This window comes from Anolis sagrei, chromosome 11 (genome assembly GCF_037176765.1).
Source record: "Anolis sagrei isolate rAnoSag1 chromosome 11, rAnoSag1.mat, whole genome shotgun sequence".
NCBI classification, from domain to species: Eukaryota; Metazoa; Chordata; class Lepidosauria; order Squamata; family Dactyloidae; genus Anolis; species Anolis sagrei.
In genome coordinates, this window is record NC_090031.1 from 5,951,448 (window position 1) to 5,975,575 (window position 24,128).

Genomic DNA, 24,128 nt, shown 5'->3' on the forward strand with positions numbered 1-24,128 from the left:
ACAAAAAACCTAGAATGAAACTGTCCTTGTAGGTGGTGGTCAGTGTGGTGTTGGTGGAGGACATTGGTAGGGTTCTTGGATGTGTTCACCACACTCACTATAACCTTGGAAGGCGGGCTATTGGTGTCCCCCGAGGAGTGGGAGCTATAGCTGTGGAAGTGGGGCATGGGGACACTCCAGCCACACACACACATTTGCTATGTGTATAGATTACAGCTTTATTTTTGGTTAAGTACACCACTGGCAGCTAATAAAGTGAACTTGGCCTTAGCCTTTCCTTCTCATTCCTTCCAGCCTCCTACTCGAGGACAAGGATAGTTTATTTGAAGCTGCAGCGCCTAAGTCACCTGCACCAGGAGGGCCACCGGAAGAGGAGGAAGAGGAAGAATTGGTGAGGAGTGTGTGTGTGTTTTTGTGCATTAATTCTGAGCTGGGTTTTGCATGAAGTGTCTCAGCATTGAAGAAGGCAAAAAAGTGCTCAGCCAGTTGAGAAATATGAAGTCTTACCTGTGCTAAGGTTAATAGACTGCTGGTGAATCAAGGAAGGAAAACAGGAAGGAAGACAAGAAAAGAAGGAAGACAGGACAGAATCTGAACAAAATACAAGCCTTGAACTTGTACATTACACAGATTGGATTGCTGTGAGTTTTCCGGGCTGTCTGGCCATCTTCCAGGAGCATTCTCTCTTGATATTTTGCCCACATCTATGGCAGGCATCCTCAAAGGTAGTTTCTGTTGGAAACTAGTCAAGTGGGGTTTATATATCTGGGTAGAGGGATAGATAGAGGGGTGGATGGATAGAGAGAGAGAGATTGAAGGATGGATAGAGGACTAGATGGAGGAATGGATAGATGAATGGAAAGAGAGAGATGAAGGGTTAGATTGAGGGAAGGATAAAGGGATAGAGTGATGGATGGATGGGTGGAGAGATGGATGGATGGAGAGAGAGATTGAAGGGTGGATAGAGGGACGGATAGATGGATGGAGAGAGATGAGGGATTAGATCGAGGAATTGATAGAGGGATGGGTGGATGGAGAGAGAGAGAGATTGAAGGATGGATAGAGGGATAGATGGAGGGATGGATGGATGGATGGATAGATGGATGGAAGAGAGATGAAGGGTTAGATCGAGGGATAGATAGAGGGATGGAGGGATGGATGGAGAGAAAAATAGAGATTGAAGGATAGAGGGATAGATGGGGGATGGATGGGTAGATGGATGGATGGATGGAAAGAGAGAGATAAGGGTTAGATCGAAGGATTGATAAAGGGATAGGTAGAGGGATGGGTGGAGAAAGAGAGAGATTGAAGGATGGATAAAGGAATAGATGGATGGATGGATGGATGGAGAAAGAGAGGGAGAGGGAGAGATCAAGGGATGGATAGAGGAATGGGTGAATGGAGGAATGGATGGATAGATGGCTGGAAAGGAGAGAGATGAAGGGTCAGAACTAGGGATTGATAGAAGGATGGATGGAGAGAGAGATTGAAGGATGGATAGATGGAGGGATGGATAGATGGCTGGAAAGAGAGAGATGAAGGGTTAGATCGAGGGATGGATAGAAGGAGGGATGGATAGATGATGGAAAGAGAGATGAAAGGTTAGATCGAGGGATGGATGGATCGAGGGATGGATGGAGAAAGAGAGAGATCAAGGGATGGATAGAGGAATGGATGGATGGATAGATGGATGGAAAGAGAGAGATGAAGAGTTAGATCTAGGGATGGATGGATGGAGGTAGAGAGGGATTGAAGGATGGATAGAGGAATAGATGGGATGGATGGATAGATGGATAGAAAGAGAGAGGTGAAGGGTTAGATTGAGGGATGGATGGCTCAGTAGTCACATTGACCTATGGTTTTTTGGGTTGATTTTTTGACTAGCATTTCTTATACATGAGCATTTAGGGTATGTGAACTCATTCAGCTTGCTGTGGAAACATCTACTTCCTTCCACCACAAAACCCAGTCCTTGCCATCCCATAATTCAGCTTTTGTCTATGCCCTATCATCTCAACCTAGCCCTGTCTCTCTTTATCCCCCACCTTCCCAGAGCTTCAAGGGCCAGCCTCCCCCCACCCCGCTCTTTGGGGACGATGACGACGACGACAACTTGGACTGGTTGGGTTGACTGGGCTTTTCACACGAAGACACTTCGGAGAGGCAAAGCAGTCCTTGATTGGGCGCCGAAATGGTTGGGACTCTTCTTCCTGTGGACCTCCCTGGGTTGTCCGTTTGGGACCGGAGACTTGTCACTTGCACTCTTTGGGGCCAGGGTTTCATGTAGAAGCCTCCCCTCCATCTCTCTGCCATGCCCCCCCACCCCCACCCCAATTACTAACCCTGGACTACTTATGCAAATACATCTCACACCTCTTTACAGAAAAAGATGGGGAAGGATTGCAATTCCCCCCTCCTGTGTGACAGAGGAAATGAAAGCCCTGTGGTGCTAGATTTCTCTTGTTGGTCCCTCGCTTTCACCCCATATACCCCATTGACACTTTTTCCCCCAGCCTCCGAACCCTCTGTCTTAATGATTGCACAATGGAATCGGAGAATAGTTTCGAAAGCATCCTCCTTGCACAGTGAGAGCACATATGGGGAGCTGGCCCCCTTGAAGGTTCTTTTTCTCGGCTTTTGCGAAGGAGCCAAATCGATGCTCTTGGCAGAGATCCCTTTCTGTGGAATGAACTTCCTGGGGCATCCAAAGGCCAAGAGAGGAGCGTTCCTCTGCCTGGTTGCCTTGGATCACCTTCCGTTGAAAGCGGACCTTTGCAACGCTAACCTCACCTCCCGTCGGATGGGATATCTGAGATCTGATTTTGTGTCTTGAACAGTAAAAGTGCAATTAAAGTCCTATTTCAATATCTTCTTGTCCTTTGTGAACATGGATATTATACTCATCCTGACTGTGCCTTCTGTTGACACCGTGTTTTAAAAGAAGGCTTTCATATACAGTAATTCATCTTGAAACCCATCTTCTAAACAAAGTTTGTGAGTAAACTACAACTCACATCATTCTAGGTTAACCCCGTGAAACTCCATTGATATTTAACGTTTGTTATGTTGGGCAAGTTTGCTCTAGATGCATCATGGGTGGGGTTCAGTGAGCTCTCTTGTTGTAGGGTGAACTACAACTCCCATTATGGTCAGTCCACCCCACCAGTAGGTTTTGTGTCAACTTTGGTCCAATTCCATCTTTATTGGAGGTCAGTATCTCTGCTTTTGGGTGAACTACAACTCCATAAAGGAAGGTCAGTTCCCCCCAAACCCCTCCAGTAATCAAATGTTTTGCATCTCAGGCAAATGTGTCAAGTTTAGTCCAGATCCATCGGTGTTTGGGTTCATAGTGCTCTCAGGATGTAGGTGAACTACAACTCCCCCAAATGAAGGTGAATTTCCCCCATAGACCTCCAGTAATTTTTGCTGGTCATGAGGGCTTTGTGTGCCTAGTTTGGTCCATTTAATCATTGGTGGAGTTCAAAAGACTTATTGATTGCAGGTGAACTACAACTCCCCCAAATGAAGGTGAATTTCCCCCATAGACCTCCAGTATTTTTTGCTGGTCATGAGGACTTGGTCCACTTCCATCTTTGGTGGAGTTCAAAGGCTTATTGATTGCAGGTGAACTATAAATCCCAGTCAATACAACTCCAAAATGTCCAGGCCAATGCCCCTCAAACCCCTCTAGTATTCAAATTTGGGGATATCAGGTATGCATGCCAAGTTTGGTCCAGATTCATCCTTGTGCGTGCATTCATAGTGCGTGTGCATTCATAGTGCACTCTGGATGTGGGTGAACTACAACTCCTATAAATCCCTCCAAAGACCTCTAGTATTTTCTGTTGGTCATGGGGGTTCTGTGTACCAAGTTAGTTCCAGGTCCATCGCTGGTGGAGTTCAGAGTGCACCTAGATTGCAGGTGAACTATACATCCTAGTACCTATAACTCCTATACATCATGGTGAATTCTCCGCAAACCTGTCTAGTATTTGCAGTCATGGCGGCCACATGATCTTGGAGGTGTCTAGGGACAACGCCAGTTCTTCGGCTTAGAAATGGAGATAAGCACCAACCCCCAGAGTTGGACACGACTAGACTTCACCTAATATCATACTCCATAGACCTTACAGTTTGTCATTGCACTATTCCATAGTAGCTTTACATGCAGCCACCTTTACACTGGAGATTTCTCATGCGAGGCTTCTCTCACACAGAGGTTTACCTCACTCTATTCAGGATGACACTAATTCTAATTGGCTTCAGCCTACTCATTCTTTCAGTACTTGACTCACACTTTTGTAATAAAAAATATTAAAAGTATTAATTTTTAATATTACGGACAAATCCATTGTGCCCTTGTCAAGGTACAGACGCCACAAAGTCAGTCTCAAGTGCAAAATAACAACAGTTTAATGAAGGTACAGCTCAAAAGAACCAAAAATGCTTAACAGCAGCAAAATAGTATTCCAAAACAAAACACAGACCAACTGGTCAAAAAGACTCATCCACAACAGCCCTAGTCTCTGGAGCAGCAGAAAACATTCTCGTTCCATCTTCCACAAGACATTTCTATAGATATTTAAAGTTTGTTCACATGTCACCTGTAAGTCTTGTCTTCTCCGAGCTAAAATATACCCACCTCCCTAAGTTGGTTGGAAAACGTGGGCTTCTGGTCATTGAATCGCCAAGGTCTACTTCAAGAAGACCAAGGCAAAGAAGACGGAGACAATAAGAAGAATGATGGTGATGGCGAAGCAGAGCCGTAGGTTCTCCACGGATGTGGGGGTCTCCGAGTCTTGGCCGGATGCTCTATGGGGGAGCTCCACCAGCACAGCGTTGCAGACCTCTTGGAAACGGAACCTGCCCCACATCCCCACTCCGGGATGGATCGCCGTCGCATAGGCCGGAACGAAACCGCTGATGGTAAAGACGGCCGAACTGTAATTAAAATCCAAAGCTGTGTTTGAGTCATTTTCAGGAGATTGACTAGAAACCCTGGAAGAGTTGCGGTCACTGCCCAGCTCGTTTTGGACTTCCAATTGGCCAGAAACGACTTGCTGCAGAACGGCTTCATCGTTCCGCAGGGCCTGAAGCCCTCCTTCGGGTACGAGGGTCACCATCCGGCAGAAAGGGCACACCACGAAGGAGAAAGTGCCGTTCTGGCACACCAAATGGCCCAGGCAAGAGAGGCAGACGGAGTGGCAACACCACAAGAGTTTGGGCACCTGCCCGCCAGTGGACTCTTTGTAGGACTCGTAGCAGATCCCGCATTCCGCCGTTCGGACTTCGGTGACGGGCAGCAACGCCATGCTTCCTTGCCAGGAAGAAGTGAATGAAAAAGGACTTCTTTTTTTCTTATTTTTCTATTTCTTGCTCTTCATCTCAGTCTATCCACAAGGCAAAGACTTATCTGATGATCTGTCTCTCCTCATTGGAGTGGTTCCAGGGCCAAGAGCTCTCCTCCAAATCTGGACGTTATCGTTGAGGTCTCCTGGCCAAAGCTAAATGGCGAGAGCTGTGTTAATTGCACGCCTCTGGTCGGCAGATAAAGGCGGATTGCCTCCCCAGGGGCTGAACTTTAGTCCTTAATTGATTACTTGTTAACCGGAGGCGGCGTGTTCTGTTTATGTGTTTGGTTTGGGTGGGTGTGAGGAATTACCGAACTATGACCCAACATCAGGCGCAAATGAGCTAAAGCAGATCTTGGGTTGGTGGCAGATTTACATGCAAACTTTTGTCTACAGAAAGGGGAATGGCTGGATCCTTCTGAGACGAGAAATCCAGGCTGGCTGTGCCTTATAGTTTGCTGACAAATGGACTTTAGAATCCTTAGAGCAGTGGTTCTTAACCTTTTTTCTAACCAGGGACCACTTTGACCAGGGACCACTTAACTAGGGACCAGTTTGACCAGGGACCACATGGACCAGAAATCACTTTGAACAGAGACCACTTTGACCAGGGACCACTTGGACCAAGGACCACATGGATCAGAGATCACTTTGACCAGGGACGACTTGGACCAGGGAACATTTTGACCAGGGACCACTTTGACCAGGGACCACATGTATCAGGGAACATTTTGACCAGGGACCACATGGACTAGGGACCACATGGATCAGAGATCACTTTGACCAGGGGCCACTTGGACCAGGGAACATTTTGACCAGAAACCACTTTGACCAGGGACCACATGGACCAGGGAACATTTTGACCAGGGACCACATGGACCAGGAAACATTTTGACCAGGGACCACATGGACCAGGGAACATTTTGACCAGGGACCACAAGGACCAGGGACCACATGGACCAGGGGCCACATGGACTAGGGACCACATGGACCAAAGACCACATGGATCAGAGATCACTTTGAACAGGGACCACATGGACCAGGGAACATTTTGACCAGGGAGCACATGGATCAGAGATCACTTTGAACAGGGACCACTTGGACCAGGGAACATTTGGACCAGGGACCACATGGATCAGAGATCACTTTGACCAGGGACCACTTGGACCAGGGAACATTTTGACCAAGGGACCACATGGATCAGAGATCACTTTGACCAGGGACCACATGCACCAGGGAACATTTTGACCAGGGACCACATGGACCAGGGAACATTTTGACCAGGGGCCACATGGATCAGAGACCACTTTGACCAGGGACTGCATGGACCAGGGACCACATGGATCAGAGATCACTTTGACCAGAGACCACTTTGATCAGGGACCACTTGGACCAGAGATCACTCTCCAACATTAGTACCAAAAGGATTACTAATTAATGTATTGTCGAATGCTTTCATGGCTGGAATCACTGGGTTGTAGGTTTTTTCGGGCTATATAGCCATGTTCTAGAGGCATTCTCTTCTGACGTTTCGCCTGCATCTATGGCAAGCATCCTCAGAGGTAGTGAGGAGGGAATGCCTCTAGAACATGGCCATATAGCACGAAAAAACCTACAACAACCCGATTACGAATTAGTTTTTGGTTAACTTTAGATTCAGTTTGGAGTGCTGTTTAAGAAAACTGCATTGGATAGACCACATCAGCTCTAGTTTCTGATACTGAACATTCCCATGACGGATGCTTGACCACCCATCAAGCATCCTTTGCCGTTCTCGAAGGAACATAAAGGAAAAGAAACACAATTGACCTTAGTAACTTTATTTCTGTAGTGGATATAGGAGACGGATCACAATGAGAGGCCCAACGCTTGGAAACGCGTATCCATGCAGTATATGTGACTGAACGGCTTATGCAATAGAGGTAATGTGAGTGATATTTTTCTGCTGCGGACAGGAAGAAGAGTAAATGCCGATATCTGACTTATTATGGCTCCTTTTCTCTCACCTAGAACATTCAGAATTGTAATTTTCTAGAGGGAGCTGATGGGGATTCACAAACGAACCATTCCCAAGATTCTCAGTACAAACAAATGGGATCTTGGGGAGCGCATGAGTACCGTGACATTACAATGAGAGCAAACCTAGTTGAAAGCATTTCAACTACCAAGATTAGAATCCAGGATATCTGCAATGTGGACAAGATTCTGAAACAAAGTCCAAGTGATTCTTAAGGCAAGAAGCAGCTTTGTTATTTGCGGGCTGAGAAAAGGCCATATGTCCTTTGGGCATGTGCAACTGCTCGGAAAAAAATGCAAAATGGCTGCACCATTTGGCAAATCAAAACAGACTCAGGAGAAGAAAGGGACCAGAATGAGAAACTTCTCTGGATTGTAGATTTTGGGAAGATCTGCATTCAGTTCCAAATGACTAGGAGAGAGTAACACCGGTACATTCCTAGGTCCCAAGGGTTGCTGCTGTTATGGGCCAGAATCAGGTGAATGAAATGGAAAAGAAGCCCGCTACACTGGTTCAGAGTGCCTCCATCATCCCCTTCTTTTGTCCCTCTCCAGCTGAGGATGAGAAGTTTGGGACAAGAGCAGATAGATTTCTGGCACCAGGAGGCAGGGACGGTCCATCCATTACGCAAAGTAAGCCTTTGCGGTATAGTTCCATTTTGCCCAGGGGCGCATTTAGTGTTGAGGCGCCTCTGTAAATGCCCCTCCAATTGGGCCTCCCTCATCCCATGCGCTGCCGTGGTGGCGGGGGCAGTGGCGGGAGGAGGCAAAAATTGGGACAAGAGCAGATGGGTTTCTGGCACCAGGAGGGACAAAGCCACATTCGAGCTCTTCTTTCCCCGCGTCCACTTTCTCCTGACGGGAAACCTGCCAGGTTGAAGGGTAGCCAACACCCTTCTTGTGTTGACTTGGCACCACAAAAGGCCAATTACTGACTAATTAACCAAGAGGCCACACAACGATAGGCAGAAACAAGAGGACGAGGGTGGGGGGGGGGGGGTGGATCGGCCTTCATCCAACCAGACAATGCTCAGCAGGCCCTCCCTGAGATTGAGACTGCCTTTTGGATCTGCCAGCTTTTCAACACATTCCTGGAAAAGGAATAAGCAAGTGCGGTAAACAGGGCTAATAGCACTGGCTCCGATCTTTCACCCATCGAGGGGAAAACACCTCTTATATCTGGTCTAGTACTTCCTCCTCTAGTTAATGGAAAGGATAGAATGGGAGTTGGAAAAGTTCTTATACCTCTCTTTCAATGAGACACAGAGGTTGGTACTGCTATTCTGGCCTAGTAAACAGGGCCGGAAGTGCCTGGGCCTCGTGTTTACATCAGTAGGAGGTTCACCCAAATGTATTGCACTATGCCCATCAACATCCATCACTGAGACTATTCCGGCCTAGTAAACAGTGCTGGAAATGCCTTGGCTTCATCTTTACATCAGAGGGAGGTTATCCCAGATGTATCACACTATGCCCATTGACACCCATCATTGACACTCCTATTCTGGTCTAGTAAACAGGGCTGGAAATGCCTTGGCTTTCTATTTACATCAGTGGGAGGTTCCTCCAGATGTATCGCATTATGCCCATTGACACCCATCATTGACACTCCTATTCTCATTAGTAAACAGGGCTGGAAATGCCTTGGCTTCATCTTTACATCAGAGGGAGGTTATCCCAGATGTATCACACTATGCCCATCGACATCCATTGTTGACACTCCTATTCTTGTCTAGTAAACAGGGTTGGAAATGCCTTGGCCTCGTGTTTACATCAGTGGGAGGCTCCCCCAGATGTATCGCACTATGCCCATCGACATGCATCATTGATATTGCTATTCAGGCCTAGTAAACAGGGTTGGAAATGCCTTGGCTTCATCTTTACATCAGAAGGAAGTTATCCCAGATGTATCGCACTATGCCCATTGACATCCATTGTTTATACTCCTATTCCCGTCTAGTAAACAGGACTGGAAATGCTTTGGCCTCGTGTTTACATCATTGGGAGGTTCCTCCAGATGTATTGCACTATGCCCATCAACAAAACAGGCAAAAACCAATGGCCATAATCTGGATTGGGTTGCTATGAGTTTTCCGGGGCTGACTGGCCACGTTCCAGAAGCATTCTCTCCTGATGTTTCACCCACATCTATGGCAGGCATTCTCAGAGGTTGTGAGGTTTGTTGGAAACTAGGCAAGTTGGGTTTGAAGTCCAGGTTGCGAGAAAGAACTCTTGTCTGATTGAGCCAAGTGGGAATGTTGCAAATAACCTTGATTAGCATTACAAAGGGCTCAACAAGCCAATGGAGACACCACCATAGACATCAGAAGAGCTGCAAGGCCAAGAACAAGCCACGAGAGTCAAGATGAAGATCCACCCAGAAGAGAAGTGTTCTTAACCTACATCAAGGGAACCACTGACCGCAGAGGGAAACTGACGAAGTAACATAACCTACAAACTGTCCCCAGACTCACCAAGAAAATCCAACATTCAGGAAAGGATAAGAGGGATCCTCTCACCTCTGCAGGAGTCTCCCGTATCTCATGCAGCTGTGGACAAGTCTACATGGGGACCACCAAGCACCACATTGCCCAGGCACGAATCAAGGAACATGAAAGGCACTGCAGACTAATTCAACCCGAGAAGTCAGCCATAGCAGAGCACCTGATGAACCAACCTGGACACACCATATTATTGGAGAACACAGAAATGCTGGACCACTCTTACAACCACCATGTCAGGTGTAGTGAATTCCCTACCAGTTAGGCTGAGAGAAGCCTTGGAAAATAGTATGCCCAAGGAGTTCGACAGCCATCTTGGAAAGGGTGCTGGGGGAATCCACTTTAGTCACTCATTTCCTGAAGGGCGCGTGTTCAGAAAGAGCAGCTTTGGAGGGAAATGAGGGAGGACGGTGACTGGCTGAGTTAAAGTGGAAAAAGAACAAAAATGTCTTTAAGGAAAGGTTTTTAAAACCCTGTCATGAGATTGAACCTAGGTGTCAACGGGAGAGGGTGTTAGAAGCGTGGAGTGGTGTAGAGAGAAAGGCCTGAGATTGGCCAGTTGCTAGCAGGAACAGCTAGTGAGGAGGTTACAACTATTAGGAAGATAGCTGGGAAACAGAGAGATCCAGGTTAGGACTATCTGCGCTGTTGGAGAATTACTGTCAGAGAAGCATTCCTGTCAGTATTATTGTGTGGAGGGAGAAAGAAGAGTTTCTTGTGTAACTAAGTCAGAACTGCTTTATGTAACCACACACTTTCAAGACAAATCTCTGAAACAGCCAAGCTTTGTAATCTGAATTGTTCTTGTTCTTGTAAATAAACTTCATTGTTTATGTTTCATTACATCTGACTCAAGTGTGCCTCGGTGCTTAAAGGTTTTAAAAGCAGATTCCTGCAGCATTCAAGAACTAAATGGTGGTGAGAGGATCAGTGAACCAAAGTAACGCCATTTTGTCAGTCTGTCATTAGAGGGTGTCAGAGAAGGCACATTATCAACTTCTGTTCAAAGATTCAAAGATGCAGCTAAAGGAAATGTTTGCTTAACACTTACAATGTAACACTCCCAATGCCTAAATAAGGGTAAAGAGGAACCTTAAGTTGTCAACAAGTAAGGTATATAAGCCTGACGTTAGTCCCAAGTGGGGGCGGATAGCTTGGTACTGGCATACTGCGTTATGCTTGCTATTGCGCGATATGAATCAAAACAGGCCATCTGTCGGGGGTGCTTTGAATTTGATTTTCCTGCTTCTTTGCAGGGGGTTGGACTGGATGGTCCATTAGGTCTCTTCCAACTCTATGATTCCAAAACCCACTTGCCTAGTTTGCAACAAACCTCACAATCTCTGAGGATGCCTGCCATAGATGTGGGTGAAACGTCAGGAGAGAATGTCCATACAGCCTGGAAAACTCACAACATCCAGTGTCACCAAAACGACAGCCATAATCTGGATAGCTAGCAGCCCGCAACCCGTAACTGGCAAAAGAGAGACATAGCCTTCTGTGTTGTACAGTCAAAGCAGAGTCAGCAATGACTGAACGCTTCCCTCTAACAGGAGGCCATCCATGCATTCTTTGGGGTCCTGTACCAAATATATTTGTCATTGCATTCGGCTCCTGGCTAAAGAACAGCTTCCGGAGCTTTATGAAACAGGAAGCCTTTGTTGGCTAGGTTAAGCATCCTTGGGGCTGCCATGCCAAGTGAACACACGACGGGGAGGACGACAACAACAAGCATTAGGCGATTATGAAGAACAAGGAGGTAGTGCAAATTCCACGCATATATATGCCTTCCTACCGCGCCACCCATCCTCAGCACCCCAATGCCCCTTCCATCCATCCATCGCTGGGAGGCATGCAATGCCGAAGGAAGACCCATCTGTGCCTAACCGCTGTGGAAGATGCGGATCCGGTGCACAATGTCCTGGCGGCACAGTGGGCAGGTGCTGAGGGCGTCAGAGCAGGTCTGGCAGCAGCAGACGTGGCCGCAGTTCAGGAAGATCACTTGAGCCTAAGAAGGAGAAATGGAGAGGTGTGTTGTCAAAGGCTTTCATGGCCAGAATCACTGGGTTTCTGTGAGTTTTCCAGACTGTTTGACCATTTTCTAGCAGCATTCTCTCCTGACGTTTTGCCCACATCTATGGCAGGCATCCTCAGAGGTTGTGAAGTGTGTCAGAAACTAGGCAAGTGGGGTATATATATATATATGTGTGTGTGTGTGTGGAATAATGTCCAGGGTGGGAGAAAGAACTTTTCGTCTATTTGACAATGAATGTTGCCAACAAAAGATTGCTCCAGGCACTGCCAGGCCATCAAATGCTAATCAAGGTGGTCAGTTGAAAGATTCACACCTAGCTCCAGCAGACAAGAGTCCTTTGCCCCACCTTGGTCATTCCACAGATATATAAACCCTTTTTTCCTAGTTCCCACAGACCTCACTACCTCAGAGGATGCTTGCCATAGATGCAGGCGAAACGTCAGGAGAGAATGCCTCTAGAACATGGCCATATAGCCCGAAAAAACCTACAACAACCCAATGTTGCCATTGGCCAGCTGGCTGCTTCCTGTCTGGGGGGGGGGGGTCCTTTGTTGGGAGATGTTAGCTGGCCCTGATTGTTTCCAGTCTGAGTGTTGCTGTTTATTTACTGTTCTGAACTTAAAGTCACTCTGACGACCTGGCCTTGTGTAATTGTATGATTGTATTTTAATGTATTTTATGTATTATGAGGCTGTGATGTTTTATATTATTGTCTATGAATCACCTGTTGTGAACTGGCCTGAGACATCATTCCATAGATATTGGCCACCTTGATTAGCACTGAATGGCCCTGCAGCTGCAAAGCCTGGCTGGTTCCTGCAGTTAGGACCAGCTAACACCTCCCAACAAAGCATTCCCTCAGGCACGGATCAGCCAGACTATGAAACTGCAAGGCCATTCAGTGCTAATCAAGCTGGCCAATAGCAACACTCACATCTTCCTCCAACAGACAATAGTTCTTTCTCCCACCCTGGACATCATTCCATGGGTATATAATCCTGCTTGGCAAATTTCCAACAGACCTCACAACCTCTGAGGATGCCTGCCATAGATGTGGGCGAAATGTCAGGAGAGAATGCTGCTGGAACTGAGGTACAGCCAGGAAAACTAACAATGAAGAGAAGTTGTGCGCTGCTGTTAGGATGTATGTTGTGGCCCCAAGGCCCTCCCTGTACCTCACTGGTAGAGAACAGAAGGCGCATTTGAAGGAGGCTTACCTGTTGCTCCATGCAGACGACACATTCGCAGTGCTGCTCTTCTGGAGGCGGGGCCGAAGGGGCTTCGGCGCTTGGGGTCTCTTCCCTGGATGCTGGGGCAGAAGGCACCATTTCTTCTGTGGGCTTCAGCAACTCTGAAAGGAAAGCAGAAGGAAAATTGAGAGCTAGCGGAGGAACAGTCCCCAAAGGAGGAGAAAGAGGGCCCTGCAGGGCATCTGTCAGAAGGGCTTGAATTGTGTCTTCCTGGGATTGAACTGGATGTTTCTGGGATAGAAACCACTGGGAGAGATCATCCAGAGTTTTGGAGTTCGGTGCCAAATTTATGTGGACAACACCCAACACTATTATTGCTTTCCACCCAATGCCAAGAATGCCACCCTGACCCTAAACCATTGTCTGTCAACAGTGATGAAGTGGATGAAAGCCAACAATCTGAAGCTAAATCCAGGCAAGACAAAAATATTCTTGATCAGACGTAAGGCGGGACTTCAGCCTGTGTTGGATGGCATCACGCTCCTTGAAGTCACAGCTTCGCGGTCTGCGGTTGATCCAGGACTACTGGATCTTGACCTTGCAGAGTTAAAGTTTGTGCGTCAACTGTGCCCATACCTTGAGACGCCCAACTTGGCCACACCTTAGTCACTTCCCGTTTGGACTACTGCAACACTCTCTACTTAGGGATGCCTTGAAAATAGTTCAGAAGCTACAACTAGTCCAAAGATTGGCAGCCAGATTACTAACTGGAGCGCCATGCAGGGAGAGAACCACTCCCATACTATGGCTGCTTCATTGGTTGTTAGTCTGCTTCCAGGCTAAATAGAAAGGTTGTTACCTATAAAGCCCATTTAGGTTCGGGTCCAGGTTATTTGTCCAATCGCATTTCCCTATCTAGGCCATCTCATGCACTGCAGTCAGCAAAGGAGGCCCTGCTCTCAGTCCCACTCCGGTCTCAAGCACAGCTAGTGGGAACGAGAGAGGGGGCCTTCTCTATGATCGTTATTTTGTATTATTTCTGATGTTGTTTGTACTTTGTAAGGCATTGAATGTTTGCCTTTGCTATATGTAAACTACCCTGGGTCCCTTTCTGCAGAGAGGGAAGTCTAGAGATAAATTATTATTATTATTATTATTATTATTATTATTATTATTATTTTACTGACACAAAAGCACAGTATGTCACAGAAAAACGAGATCTATATGCTGGATTTCATATCACAAAATCACAAGTCGAACACTTCCCAATTGTCTAGGACTGTGTGATGTATTTTCAAATGATGCGCGCAGATCCTATTATTATTATTATTATTATTATTATTATTATTATTATTTTATTTGAAACACCACAAGATGAGTCTAGGACTGTGTGATATATTGGCGAATAATGCGTGCTGATCCCAGTAAGGTGGCCTTTTGCAGCTGGCAGATGGTAGTCTTGTCAGTGCCAATTGTGTTTAAGTGCAGGCCAAGGTTTTGAGGCACTGCACCCAGTGTGCCAATCACCACTGGGGGCCCCTTAACTGCCTTGTGCCAAAGTCTTTGCAGTTCGATCTTTAAATCCTATTATTGTTTATTTATTTATTTGAAACACAACAAGATGAATCCACAGCAGACACTCTGCTGGCTGTAGTATTGGATCACACGTCGGACACTTCCCAAGTGTCTTGGGCTATGTGATGTATCAGCGAATAATGCGTGCAGCTCCCAATAAGGTGGCCTTTTGCAGCTGGCAGATGGTAGTCTTGTCATCACAAATTGTGTTTAAGTGCAGGCCAAGGTCTGTAGGCGCTGCACCCAGTGTGCCCATCACCACTGGGGTCCCCTTGACTGCCTTGTGTTAGAGTCTTTGCAGTTCGATCTTTAAATCCTATTCTTCTTCTTCTTCTTCTTCTTCTTATTATTATTATTATTTGAAACACCACAAGATGAGTCCACAGCAGACACTCTGCTGGCTGTTGTATTGGATCACATGTCGGACACTTCCAAGTGTCTAGGACTGTGTGATGTATCGGCGAATAATGCGTGCAGATCTGAGTAGGGTGGCCTTTTGCAGCTGGCAGATAGTAATTTTGTTAGCACCGATTGTGTTTAAGTGCAGGCCAAGGTCTTTAGGCACTGCACCCAGTGTGCCGATCACCACTGGGACCACCTTGCCTGGTTTGTGCCAGAGTCTTTGCAGTTCAATCTTTAAATCCTCACATCCCGTCATATTTTCCAGTTGTTTCTCTTCAATCCTGCTGTCGCCTGGGATTGCAACATCAACAATCCATACGTTGTTTTTTTAACACAATCATGAGGTCAGTAGTCCAAACTCTGTCTGTCTGAATCCGGAAGTCCCAGAGTAGTTTGACGTGTTCATTTTCTGTAACTTTTTCCGGCTTGTGATCCCACCAGTTCTTTGTCACAGACAGATGGTGTTTGTGGCACAAGTTCCAATGAATCACCTGAGCAATGGTGTTATGCGTCTGCTTGTAGTCTGTCTGCGCGATCTTCTTGCAGCAGCTGAGGATGGGATCTATTGTTTCATCTGCTTCCTTGCAGAGTCTACTCTTGGGATCTGTCCTCAACTTTTCAATTCTGGCTTTGATGGCATTGGTTCGAATGGCTTGTTATTGGGCTTATTATTATTATTATTATTATTATTATTATTATTATTAGAATCCACAGCTATGGAGAGATAACAATAATAGTGACTTGAGGAGAATGTGATGGCAGGATCTTTCTTTGGGAAGGAGAGAAACGCGCAAAGATATGTTACCTGGTATAGTTTCCGCAACTGCCAGTATCTCCTTGGCCCTCCGAATGATGGAGAGTTGCAGGCCGGTTTCAGTGATTCCTATCTGCAAGAGGACACAAAGGAAAACAAAGCTTTCTGCCTTTCTTCCTTATTTTGTTGATCACTTTGTTTGCACTGTTGGATATATAAACCTCACTTGCCTAGTTCCCAACAGACCTCACAACCTGTAAGGATGCCTGCCATAGATGTGGGCAAAACGTAAGGAGAGAATGCTTCTGGAACATGGCCAGACAGCCCGGAAAACTCATAGCAACCCAATCATTCTGGCCATGAAAGCCTTCGTCAACACAAGTTGAGCTCAGAACAGGGATAAGGAATATTGTAAGACTCTCATAACCACAGAAGCCATATCTGTTGGACGAGTGCTTATTAACAAAAAACACTCCACATGAATATGTAGCAGAGTATTAGCAGGAGCGTGACCTAGTACCAGTAGCCCAAGGTGATAAAAGAACAAAACACACAGACCAATGTCATCTCTTCCTTAGGAGGCTTTTCTTTGCAGTAAAATAATATGGTTGCACACATGAGGCCTTCTCATATTGAGGCCTACTCTCACACTGAGGCCTACCTCACACTGAAGCTTTCTCACACGGAGGCCTTCTCACACAGGACTACTAAACTACAGACACACCTGCTTATATTGAAATGCAGCTCTCTCAGACTGATGCCTCTCTCACACTGAGGCGACCTAACACTGAGGCCTTCTCACAGTGAGGCCTCTCTCACACTGAGGGGTTCTCATGCTGAGGCCTACTAACATTTATTTATTTATTTATTTATTTATTTACAACATGTATATGCCGCCCTTCTCACCCTGAAGGGGACTCAGAGCAGCTTACAAGCTATATATACATACAATATATTATATTATTAGCATAGTACAATATCAGTATTAAATATTACTATATTGTACTATGCCATTATATTGTAATATTATTATGAATATTACATTTAATATAAATATATAATTATAATATCATATTATTAGTAGTAGTAGTATATTGCATTACATTATAATATTAGAAATATATATTATACTAGCTGTACCCACCACACGTTGCTGTGGCCAACCTTCACTCCCTCTTTCTCTCCTTCCTTCCCTCTTCCCTTTCTTTCCTCTTTTTCTTTCCCTATTTCTCTTTCTTTCTTCCCTCTCTACCTGTTTCTTTCCACCCTTTCTTTGCTCTTTGGTTACATCCTTCCTTCTCTCCTTCCTTCCTTCCTTCCCTATCTTTTGTTCCTTCTCTCCTTCCTTCCCTCTCTTTATCCTTTCACGTTTTTATTTCCTTCTCTCCTTCCTTGCTTCTCTACCTTTCCTTCCTTCCTTCCTTCCTTCCTTCCTTCCTTCCTTCCTTCCTTCCTTCCTTCCTTCCCCCTTTCCCTCCTTCATTCCTTCCCTCTTTCTCTCCTTCTCTCATTACTTCTTGAGTGTCCCATTTAATATTGTATTCATATCTTATGTAGAAAGAAGGAAAGGAAGAAGGAAGGAAGGAAGGACAGGAAGGAAGGAAAAAGAAAGGGAGGGAGGGAAAGAAGGGAAGGAAGGAAAAGAAAGAAGGAGGGACAGGAAGGAAGGAAGGAAGGAAGGAAGGAAGGAAGGAAGGAAGGAAGGAAGGAAGGAAGGAAGAAGGGAAAGGGAGGGGGGATGAAGAAAGGAGGGAGGGAAGGAAATGAAGGGAAGGAAATAAAGACCAGGAAAGAAGAAGAAAAGGAAGGGAGGAAGGAAGGAAAAGAAGGAAAGGAAAAAGGAAGGAGAGACAGGAAGGAAGGGAAGGAGGGAAAGAAGGAAAGGAAGGAGAAAGAAGAAAAGTAAAGGAAGGGGGAAGGAAGGAGAGGGAGGAAAGAAGGAAAGGGAGTGAGGGAGAGAAGGAAGGTCCTTCACTCAAGCACCATCGACCTTCCTCGCCTCCTCCTCCTCCTCCTCCTCCCCTTCTTCTTTGCCTGGGGGTTCCGCTGCTGCCGCTGCCACTCATCCGCCCCTTCCTCTTCCAACAGGGAAAGGAGGAGGAGACTGCCCTCCTGACATAGCAGGGAAAGAGAAGGGGCGCCATGCGGCAAGCCTTCACCATGCGGCAAGCCTTCATGTGTGTATGTGTGGCCGTGCACGTACACCTGGCTCCTCATGCTTTAACGGCTGCTGTTTCCCCGCGAGGAGGAGGGGGAGTGGCCATGGGTCTCTTTCTGGGTATGCAGTTTCCCCATGCCTTTTACCTTTGCCAAGTCTGCTGGGACCATCGCGCTGAGCATTTTGAGCGAGATTCGATGGTGGGCGAAGATGGGCAGGTACTGGTCGGCCGACAGCTCGGTCAGCAGCTTGACCAACTGTTGCTCCAGGCCTTCCTCCTGGTAAAAGAGAAGGAGGAGAGTAAAGACGCTGGTGAAGACCTAGAATGTCTTCAATGTAACACAGAAATTGCTTCAAGTGGGACCAAGAGATCTGAATGAATCACAAGGGAGGGAGTCTCCCTGGACGACGCTATTTGCTTACCTGCAACCGGAGCGAAAGCGGCTTCTGATCAAGCAACCTTTGGTACTGAATCAGCCAATAGTTCTCCTGCTTGGTCTCACTCTTGGACTCCAACTCTTTCTACAAGGGAGAAGAACAAGACCTGTCATGTGGCTGCTTATCACTTCCATTGCTAGTGGGTTCGATGTAAGTGTATTCCTTCCCAGAGAGATATTCCCTTGCTCTCCGTCCCAAAAAACTCAGTCTCACAATGGTTACTAAGAACTATCTGTTCCTCCATCAGATACTAGAAAGATTACTAAATTCAGAGTTTAGAGGACAGCCTGAAAGAGAAGCTCAGATGGTCAAAAAAGCTGCTGATTTTAATAATAATAATTATTATTTATTTATTTATTTATTTATTTATATCCCGCTCCATCTCCCTCAGGGGGACTCAAGGCAGCTTACATGAGGCCATGACCATCAACACAATAGACCAGTGATTCTCAATCTTCCTAATGCCACGACCCCTTATTTTAATAATAAAATTATTATCATTGCTACTTCCTAACGGTAATTGTGTTACTGTTTGGAATCATAATGTAAATATCTGAAATGCAGGATGTATTTTCATTCATTGGACCAAATTTGGCACAAATACCCAATAACAGAGCTCCATGCAGTCATGTCGGCCACATGACCTTGGAGGTGTCTATGGACAACACCGCCTCTTTGGCCTAGAAATTGAGCACCAACCCCCAGAGTTGGACACGACTGGACTTAATGTCAGGGGAAAATTTTTACTTTACCTTACCCAATAAGCCAAATTGGTGGGGTTGGAGGGAGAATTGATTTTGTCATTTGGGAGTTGTAGAAACAGAACTATTTCTCAGAGTCCTTGCAGACTTGGCACAGCTTGGTAACGTTACAAAGAAAACAGTCAATTAGCGAAACCATAGAGATGTTCTTTCTTTCTTTTTTCCTCTAGTCGCTGAGTTGCCTTCCTCCAAATGGTAGAAAAAATCCTGAGATCTTTTTACCCCAACCCTGAGCTACTATCTTTTAGAAAGCGGAGGCCTTCCCTGTTCCAGCCCAAGGTTAGTTTTGGAGATGAAGCAAACAGTGTTCAATAATTATCTCAATAGTCCTCTATACTAAATAACTCAATTGAGACTCAATTGGACCCAATATTACTCAATCGCTATTCTATCTATCTATCTCAATTAGCTTCTTTATCAATATAACTCAATCAGCTTCTCTATCTAAATAACTCAATTCTTTCCTTTACTCAATTGTACTTACAATGGTTTTTTCAGAGCTCCCTGACTGGCCTTACAGCAAATCTGAGGCTTTTCTCTAAAACTGAAGGAGGCAGGGGAGATTCCAAAATGGAAATCTCAAGCCCAGGAAAAAAGGCGGTTCCTAGACCCAAAGAGATACCTTTCTAAACCAATAGCTGCAAGAAGACCTGCAGGCTGGCTTTCCTGTTAACTTTCAGGATGCAGCTGAAATTGTATTTATAGTTTTTATAGTTCACCCACAATCAAAGAGCATTCTGAACCCCACCAACAATGGAATTGGGCCAAACTTCCCACACAGAACTTCCATGACCAACAGAAAATACTGTGTTTTCTGGTGGCCTTTGGTGACACCCCCCTGGTGACCCCTCCAGGGGTCCTGACCCCCAGGTTGAGAAACACTCTCATAGACGGAGATGCGGCCGTGCAGGTAAGCGGGCCCCAAACTGTTCAGGGCTTTGTATGTCAAAACCTGCACCTTGAATTGGGCCTGGAAAATAAATGGCAGCCAGTGGAGCTCCTTAATTGGGAGGCTTGACCTCTCTCTGTAATTCGCACCAGTTAATAATCTGGCTGCCGCCCGTTGGACCATTTGGAATTTCCGAGCCGTCTTCAAGGGCAGCCCCACGTAGAGAGCATTGCAGTAGTCCAATCTAGAGGTAACTAAGGCATGGACCACCATGGCCAAATCCGACTTCAGCTGGTACACGAGCTTCAGTTGTGCGAAGGCCCTCCCAGCCACCGCCGATGTCTGAGCTTCAAATGTCAACACTGAGTCTAGGAGGACACCCAAGCTGCGGACCTGTGATTTCAGGGGGAGTGCAACCCCGTCCAGCACAGGTTGCCACCCTATACCTCGATCCAGCCTACGATTGACCAGGAGGACCTTTGTTACAGAGTCGGCGTCACTTACCAAGATTTCAAGCAGTTCCTCTTCGCGCTGCTTTTTCTCTTTCAGCAGCTGCTGCAGCAAGTAGGTCAGGGCCCGCCGCTGTTCTGCGATCACCTCCTAAAATGTATCAGTTCACAAGGGCACATCAACCACGATCCTATTGATCCAAAATAAACACACACCTCCCCACTCCCCAATTGCACAGCCTGTGAAAAAGATCTTGGAGTCCTGAGGAGTGTGAGGTAAACCTCTGTGTGAGAGAAGCCTCGTTGTGGGAAAGCTCTTGTGTAACGAGAGCAGGGCCTCCCCAGACGATCTTAAGGTCCTAGATGGGTCATAAGGGGAGATGCGTTCGGACATGTAAGTTGGGCCAGAACCGTTTAGGGCTTTATACGCTAAAGCCAGCACTTTGCATTGTGCTCAGTAGCAATTGTTATGATCGTATGAGCTCTGTCCAGGACTGCATCTATTCATTGCTCCAGATTCTGAACCGAAGAATAGCTGAAGCAGCACATATAATGGACACCGATCCATTCTGCACTGTTTCCCCCTTTTTTGGCAGCAGGTTAAACCGCTGAGCTGCTGAACTTGCTCACCGAAAGGTTGGCGGTTCGACTCTGGGGAGCGGGGTGAGCTCCCACTGTTAGCCCCAGCTTCTGCACTGTTCCCCCCTTTTTTGGCAGCAGGTTAAACCACTGAGCTGCTGAACTTGCTCACCACAAGGTTGGCGGTTCGACTCTGGGGAGCGGGGTGAGCTCCCGCTATTAGCCCCAGCTTCTGCCAACCTAGCAGTTCGAAAACATGCAAATGGGAGTAGATCAAAAGCATGCTGGCCACATGACCTTGGAGGAGTCTGCGGACAACGCTGGCTCTTCGGCTTAGAAATGTAGGTAAGCATCACTCCCCAGAGTCGGACATGTCTAGACTGAATGTCAAGGGGAAACCTTTACGTTTACCTTAAGGAATTATATCGGAGGAGTAAGACACATTCAAGCACCTTTACTGTGTACATGCTTCCTGGCACTTGTTTTTTTCTTGCCTATGGATGGGAAATGGCAAAAATACATGCAGCCCTGTCTCGGCCCACTGAGCAGAAGTGGATGCAACTGAAGAGATGGAGCATGCTTTGGACCGAAGGGGAGGGGATCGAAGCAAAAGGAGATTTTCGCAAGGCATGACGAGGAACGTGAAATGCTCCGCAGGCTTTGGTGCCTTCTCTCGTTGCACACTTAAAATCCGAATCGGGCCCCCTCGATGGATTTTTGTATCTTTTGTGGTGAATAAACCCCAAGGAGCTGGGAACGAATCCTCTTGCGGCCTAAGCAACCAAGCCCGTTTCGGAGACTGCCCAAAGCGGAAGGCAAGAAGGGTGCAAAGGAGAGCTGCCGTAGGCGGCGGGAAAGAGGGCCAACGTACCTGCAAAGCCTCGGTGTCCAACTGCTGCCTCTTTACCTCCAGCTGGGTGAGCTGCAGGAGCTCTCTTTCTATTAACTTAATCTAGGCAAAAGACGAAAGAAGGAGTGGGGAGTTGGGAGGTTTTGGGTTTCAACTCTCAGCGGGTGCTATGGCTATGACTTTGAGCTGCTAGTCTCTTTGGTGACTCCCTTCGAGCCAAAGAGAGATTGGGTAAGCACCGAATAAAAGCCCAAAGTATCCAAGAAGTGACCCCAAGCAGACGTGGTTAAAGGATATCTTTGGAAAAAAGGCAGGACCCCAAACACTTCAAGGCACTGAGTATGGTTTCTAGAGCCTGTTGTAGAGTTCGGCAAAGCACCAAAGTACAGGAAAGTGCGTGAAAAGCCCTTAGTAAACAGGAAGGCTCAGTGGTCTCTTATCACTTCATCACATTTACTAAATTACACTTAAAGTCTGGGAAGCCACTCTCCTCATCACATTAGTTTGGCTCCAAGTGTAGGATAGGACTTTGGGGAACTATAACTCCCCCAAGGACTTTGTGTATTTTAAGTGTGGGCACCAGCATTCTTTTCATAGTTTCTCAGTCCATAATCTTCTCTTGGTGCATTTACAGTATGGAATGAATGCCCTTGCACCCCACTTTATATGTCATAGCTCCATGCGATGGAGTCCTGCTGGGAGTTATAGTTTCCCAAGATCCACATCCTTTTCTTGCTGTATTTACAGTATGAAATGAATGCCCTTGCACCCCACTTTAAATGCCATGGCTCCATGCGATAGAGTCTTCTGGGGAGTTATAGTTTCCCAAGGTCTACACCCTTCGCTTGGTGCATTTACAGTATGGAATGAATGCCCTTACATTCCACTTTAAATATCCTGTTGGGAGTTATAGTTTCCCAAGGTCCATACCCTTCTCTTGGTGCATTTAAAATATGGAATGAATGCCCTTGCACCCACTTTAAATGCCATGGCTCCATGCGATGGAGTCCTGCTGGGAGTTATAGTTTCCCAAGGTCCACACCCTTCTCTTGGTGCATTTACAGTATGGAATGAATGCCCTTGTGCCCCACTTTAAATGCCATGATTCCATGCGATAGAGTCCTTGGGGGAGTTATAGTTCCCCAAAGTCCATACTTTTCTCTGGGTGCATCTACACTGTGGAATGAATGCAGCTGGACCTTACTTTAAATGCCATGTCTCCCTGGGATGGTCTTGGGAACTGCAGTTTCCCAAGTTCCATGCACCCCCTCTGGGAGCACCTACACTGTGGAATGAATGTAGCTGGACATTACTTGAAATGCCATAGCTCCATACTATGCAGTCCTGGGAGTTATAGTTTCCCAAGGTCCACACCCTTCTTTTGGTGCATTTACAGTATGGAATGAATGCCCTTGCGCCCCACGTTAAATGTCATGGCTCCATGCGATAGAGTCCTCTGGGGAGTTATAGTTTCCCAAGGTCCATACCCTTTTCTTGGTGTATTTACAGAACGGAATGAATGCCCTTACACCCTACTTTATATGTCATGGCTCCATACTATGCAGTCCTGGGAGTTATAGTTTTCCAAGGGCCGCACCGTTCTCTGTGGGGCAGGAGAGAAAGAGAAAGGGAGGATTTCATTGAAAGATGGAGCTCTGCTCAGCCATCTATTTCATTGCTTCAATGTAATGAAGTGGTATTGTGCCAAGGGCTTGGTTCTTGAACAAAATGCAAATCCAGCTCCCTCTATCATCCAGAGACACATGTGGGTCACAGCTGTTCACCCCACATGCCTTCAGGTTGGGCAGAATGGATTTGAACAAGCAGCTTGGTGAGAGAGAGAGAAAAAAATAAAACTGAAAATAAACAAGACGACCACTGCCATTATGGAGCGGATGCTTTTATGGATAGCCATGGGATGGAAAAATGCAATGGGGCCTCCTGAAGGCGAGGCATACCTCTCTGGTCCCAAGGAAGGAACTCAGAAGATTTGGGGATCTAAAACGGGAGCCTACCTACCCAATGAAGCCAAGGAGATTCCGTCCCCGTCTTCCACTTACCTGGTTTCGGATCTGGCAGTGCATGAGGTCCCGCTTTACCTGGAGGGCCTCGAAGGCCGCTTTCTGCATTTCGCTCTAGGAGATGGAGATTAAGACAATATTTATCAAGCCACGAGACGG

At 46.5% G+C, this 24,128-nt stretch overlaps 2 protein-coding genes across 6 annotated transcripts in view; one reads left to right on the forward strand and one right to left on the reverse strand.

Moving 5' to 3' along the window:
- The window catches only part of FKBP15 (FKBP prolyl isomerase family member 15), a 42,539-nt gene extending 39,672 nt beyond the window's left edge, over positions 1–2,867 (forward strand). For all 4 annotated transcript variants that reach the window (XM_060757446.2, XM_060757449.2, XM_060757447.2 and 1 more), the window contains 2 exons: positions 295–391; positions 2,054–2,867. In XM_060757446.2, coding sequence (XP_060613429.2) covers positions 295–391; positions 2,054–2,131 — 175 coding nt within the window. In that variant the 3' untranslated portion in view covers positions 2,132–2,867. The remainder of the gene's footprint in view (positions 1–294; positions 392–2,053) is intronic.
- Positions 2,868–7,155: 4,288 nt separating this feature from the next.
- Positions 7,156–24,128, reverse strand: part of LRSAM1 (leucine rich repeat and sterile alpha motif containing 1) — a 30,408-nt gene continuing 13,435 nt past the window's right edge. Inside the window, exons 17-24 of one of the 2 annotated variants that reach the window (XM_060757442.2) lie at positions 24,009–24,083; positions 21,970–22,050; positions 20,575–20,670; positions 18,406–18,504; positions 18,129–18,260; positions 15,876–15,957; positions 13,121–13,254; positions 7,156–11,876 (exon numbers count right to left, since the gene is read on the reverse strand). In XM_060757442.2, coding sequence (XP_060613425.2) covers positions 11,751–11,876; positions 13,121–13,254; positions 15,876–15,957; positions 18,129–18,260; positions 18,406–18,504; positions 20,575–20,670; positions 21,970–22,050; positions 24,009–24,083 — 825 coding nt within the window. In that variant the 3' untranslated portion in view covers positions 7,156–11,750. The remainder of the gene's footprint in view (positions 11,877–13,120; positions 13,255–15,875; positions 15,958–18,128; positions 18,261–18,405; positions 18,505–20,574; positions 20,671–21,969; positions 22,051–24,008; positions 24,084–24,128) is intronic. The other variant, XM_060757444.2, reaches the window with a different exon arrangement.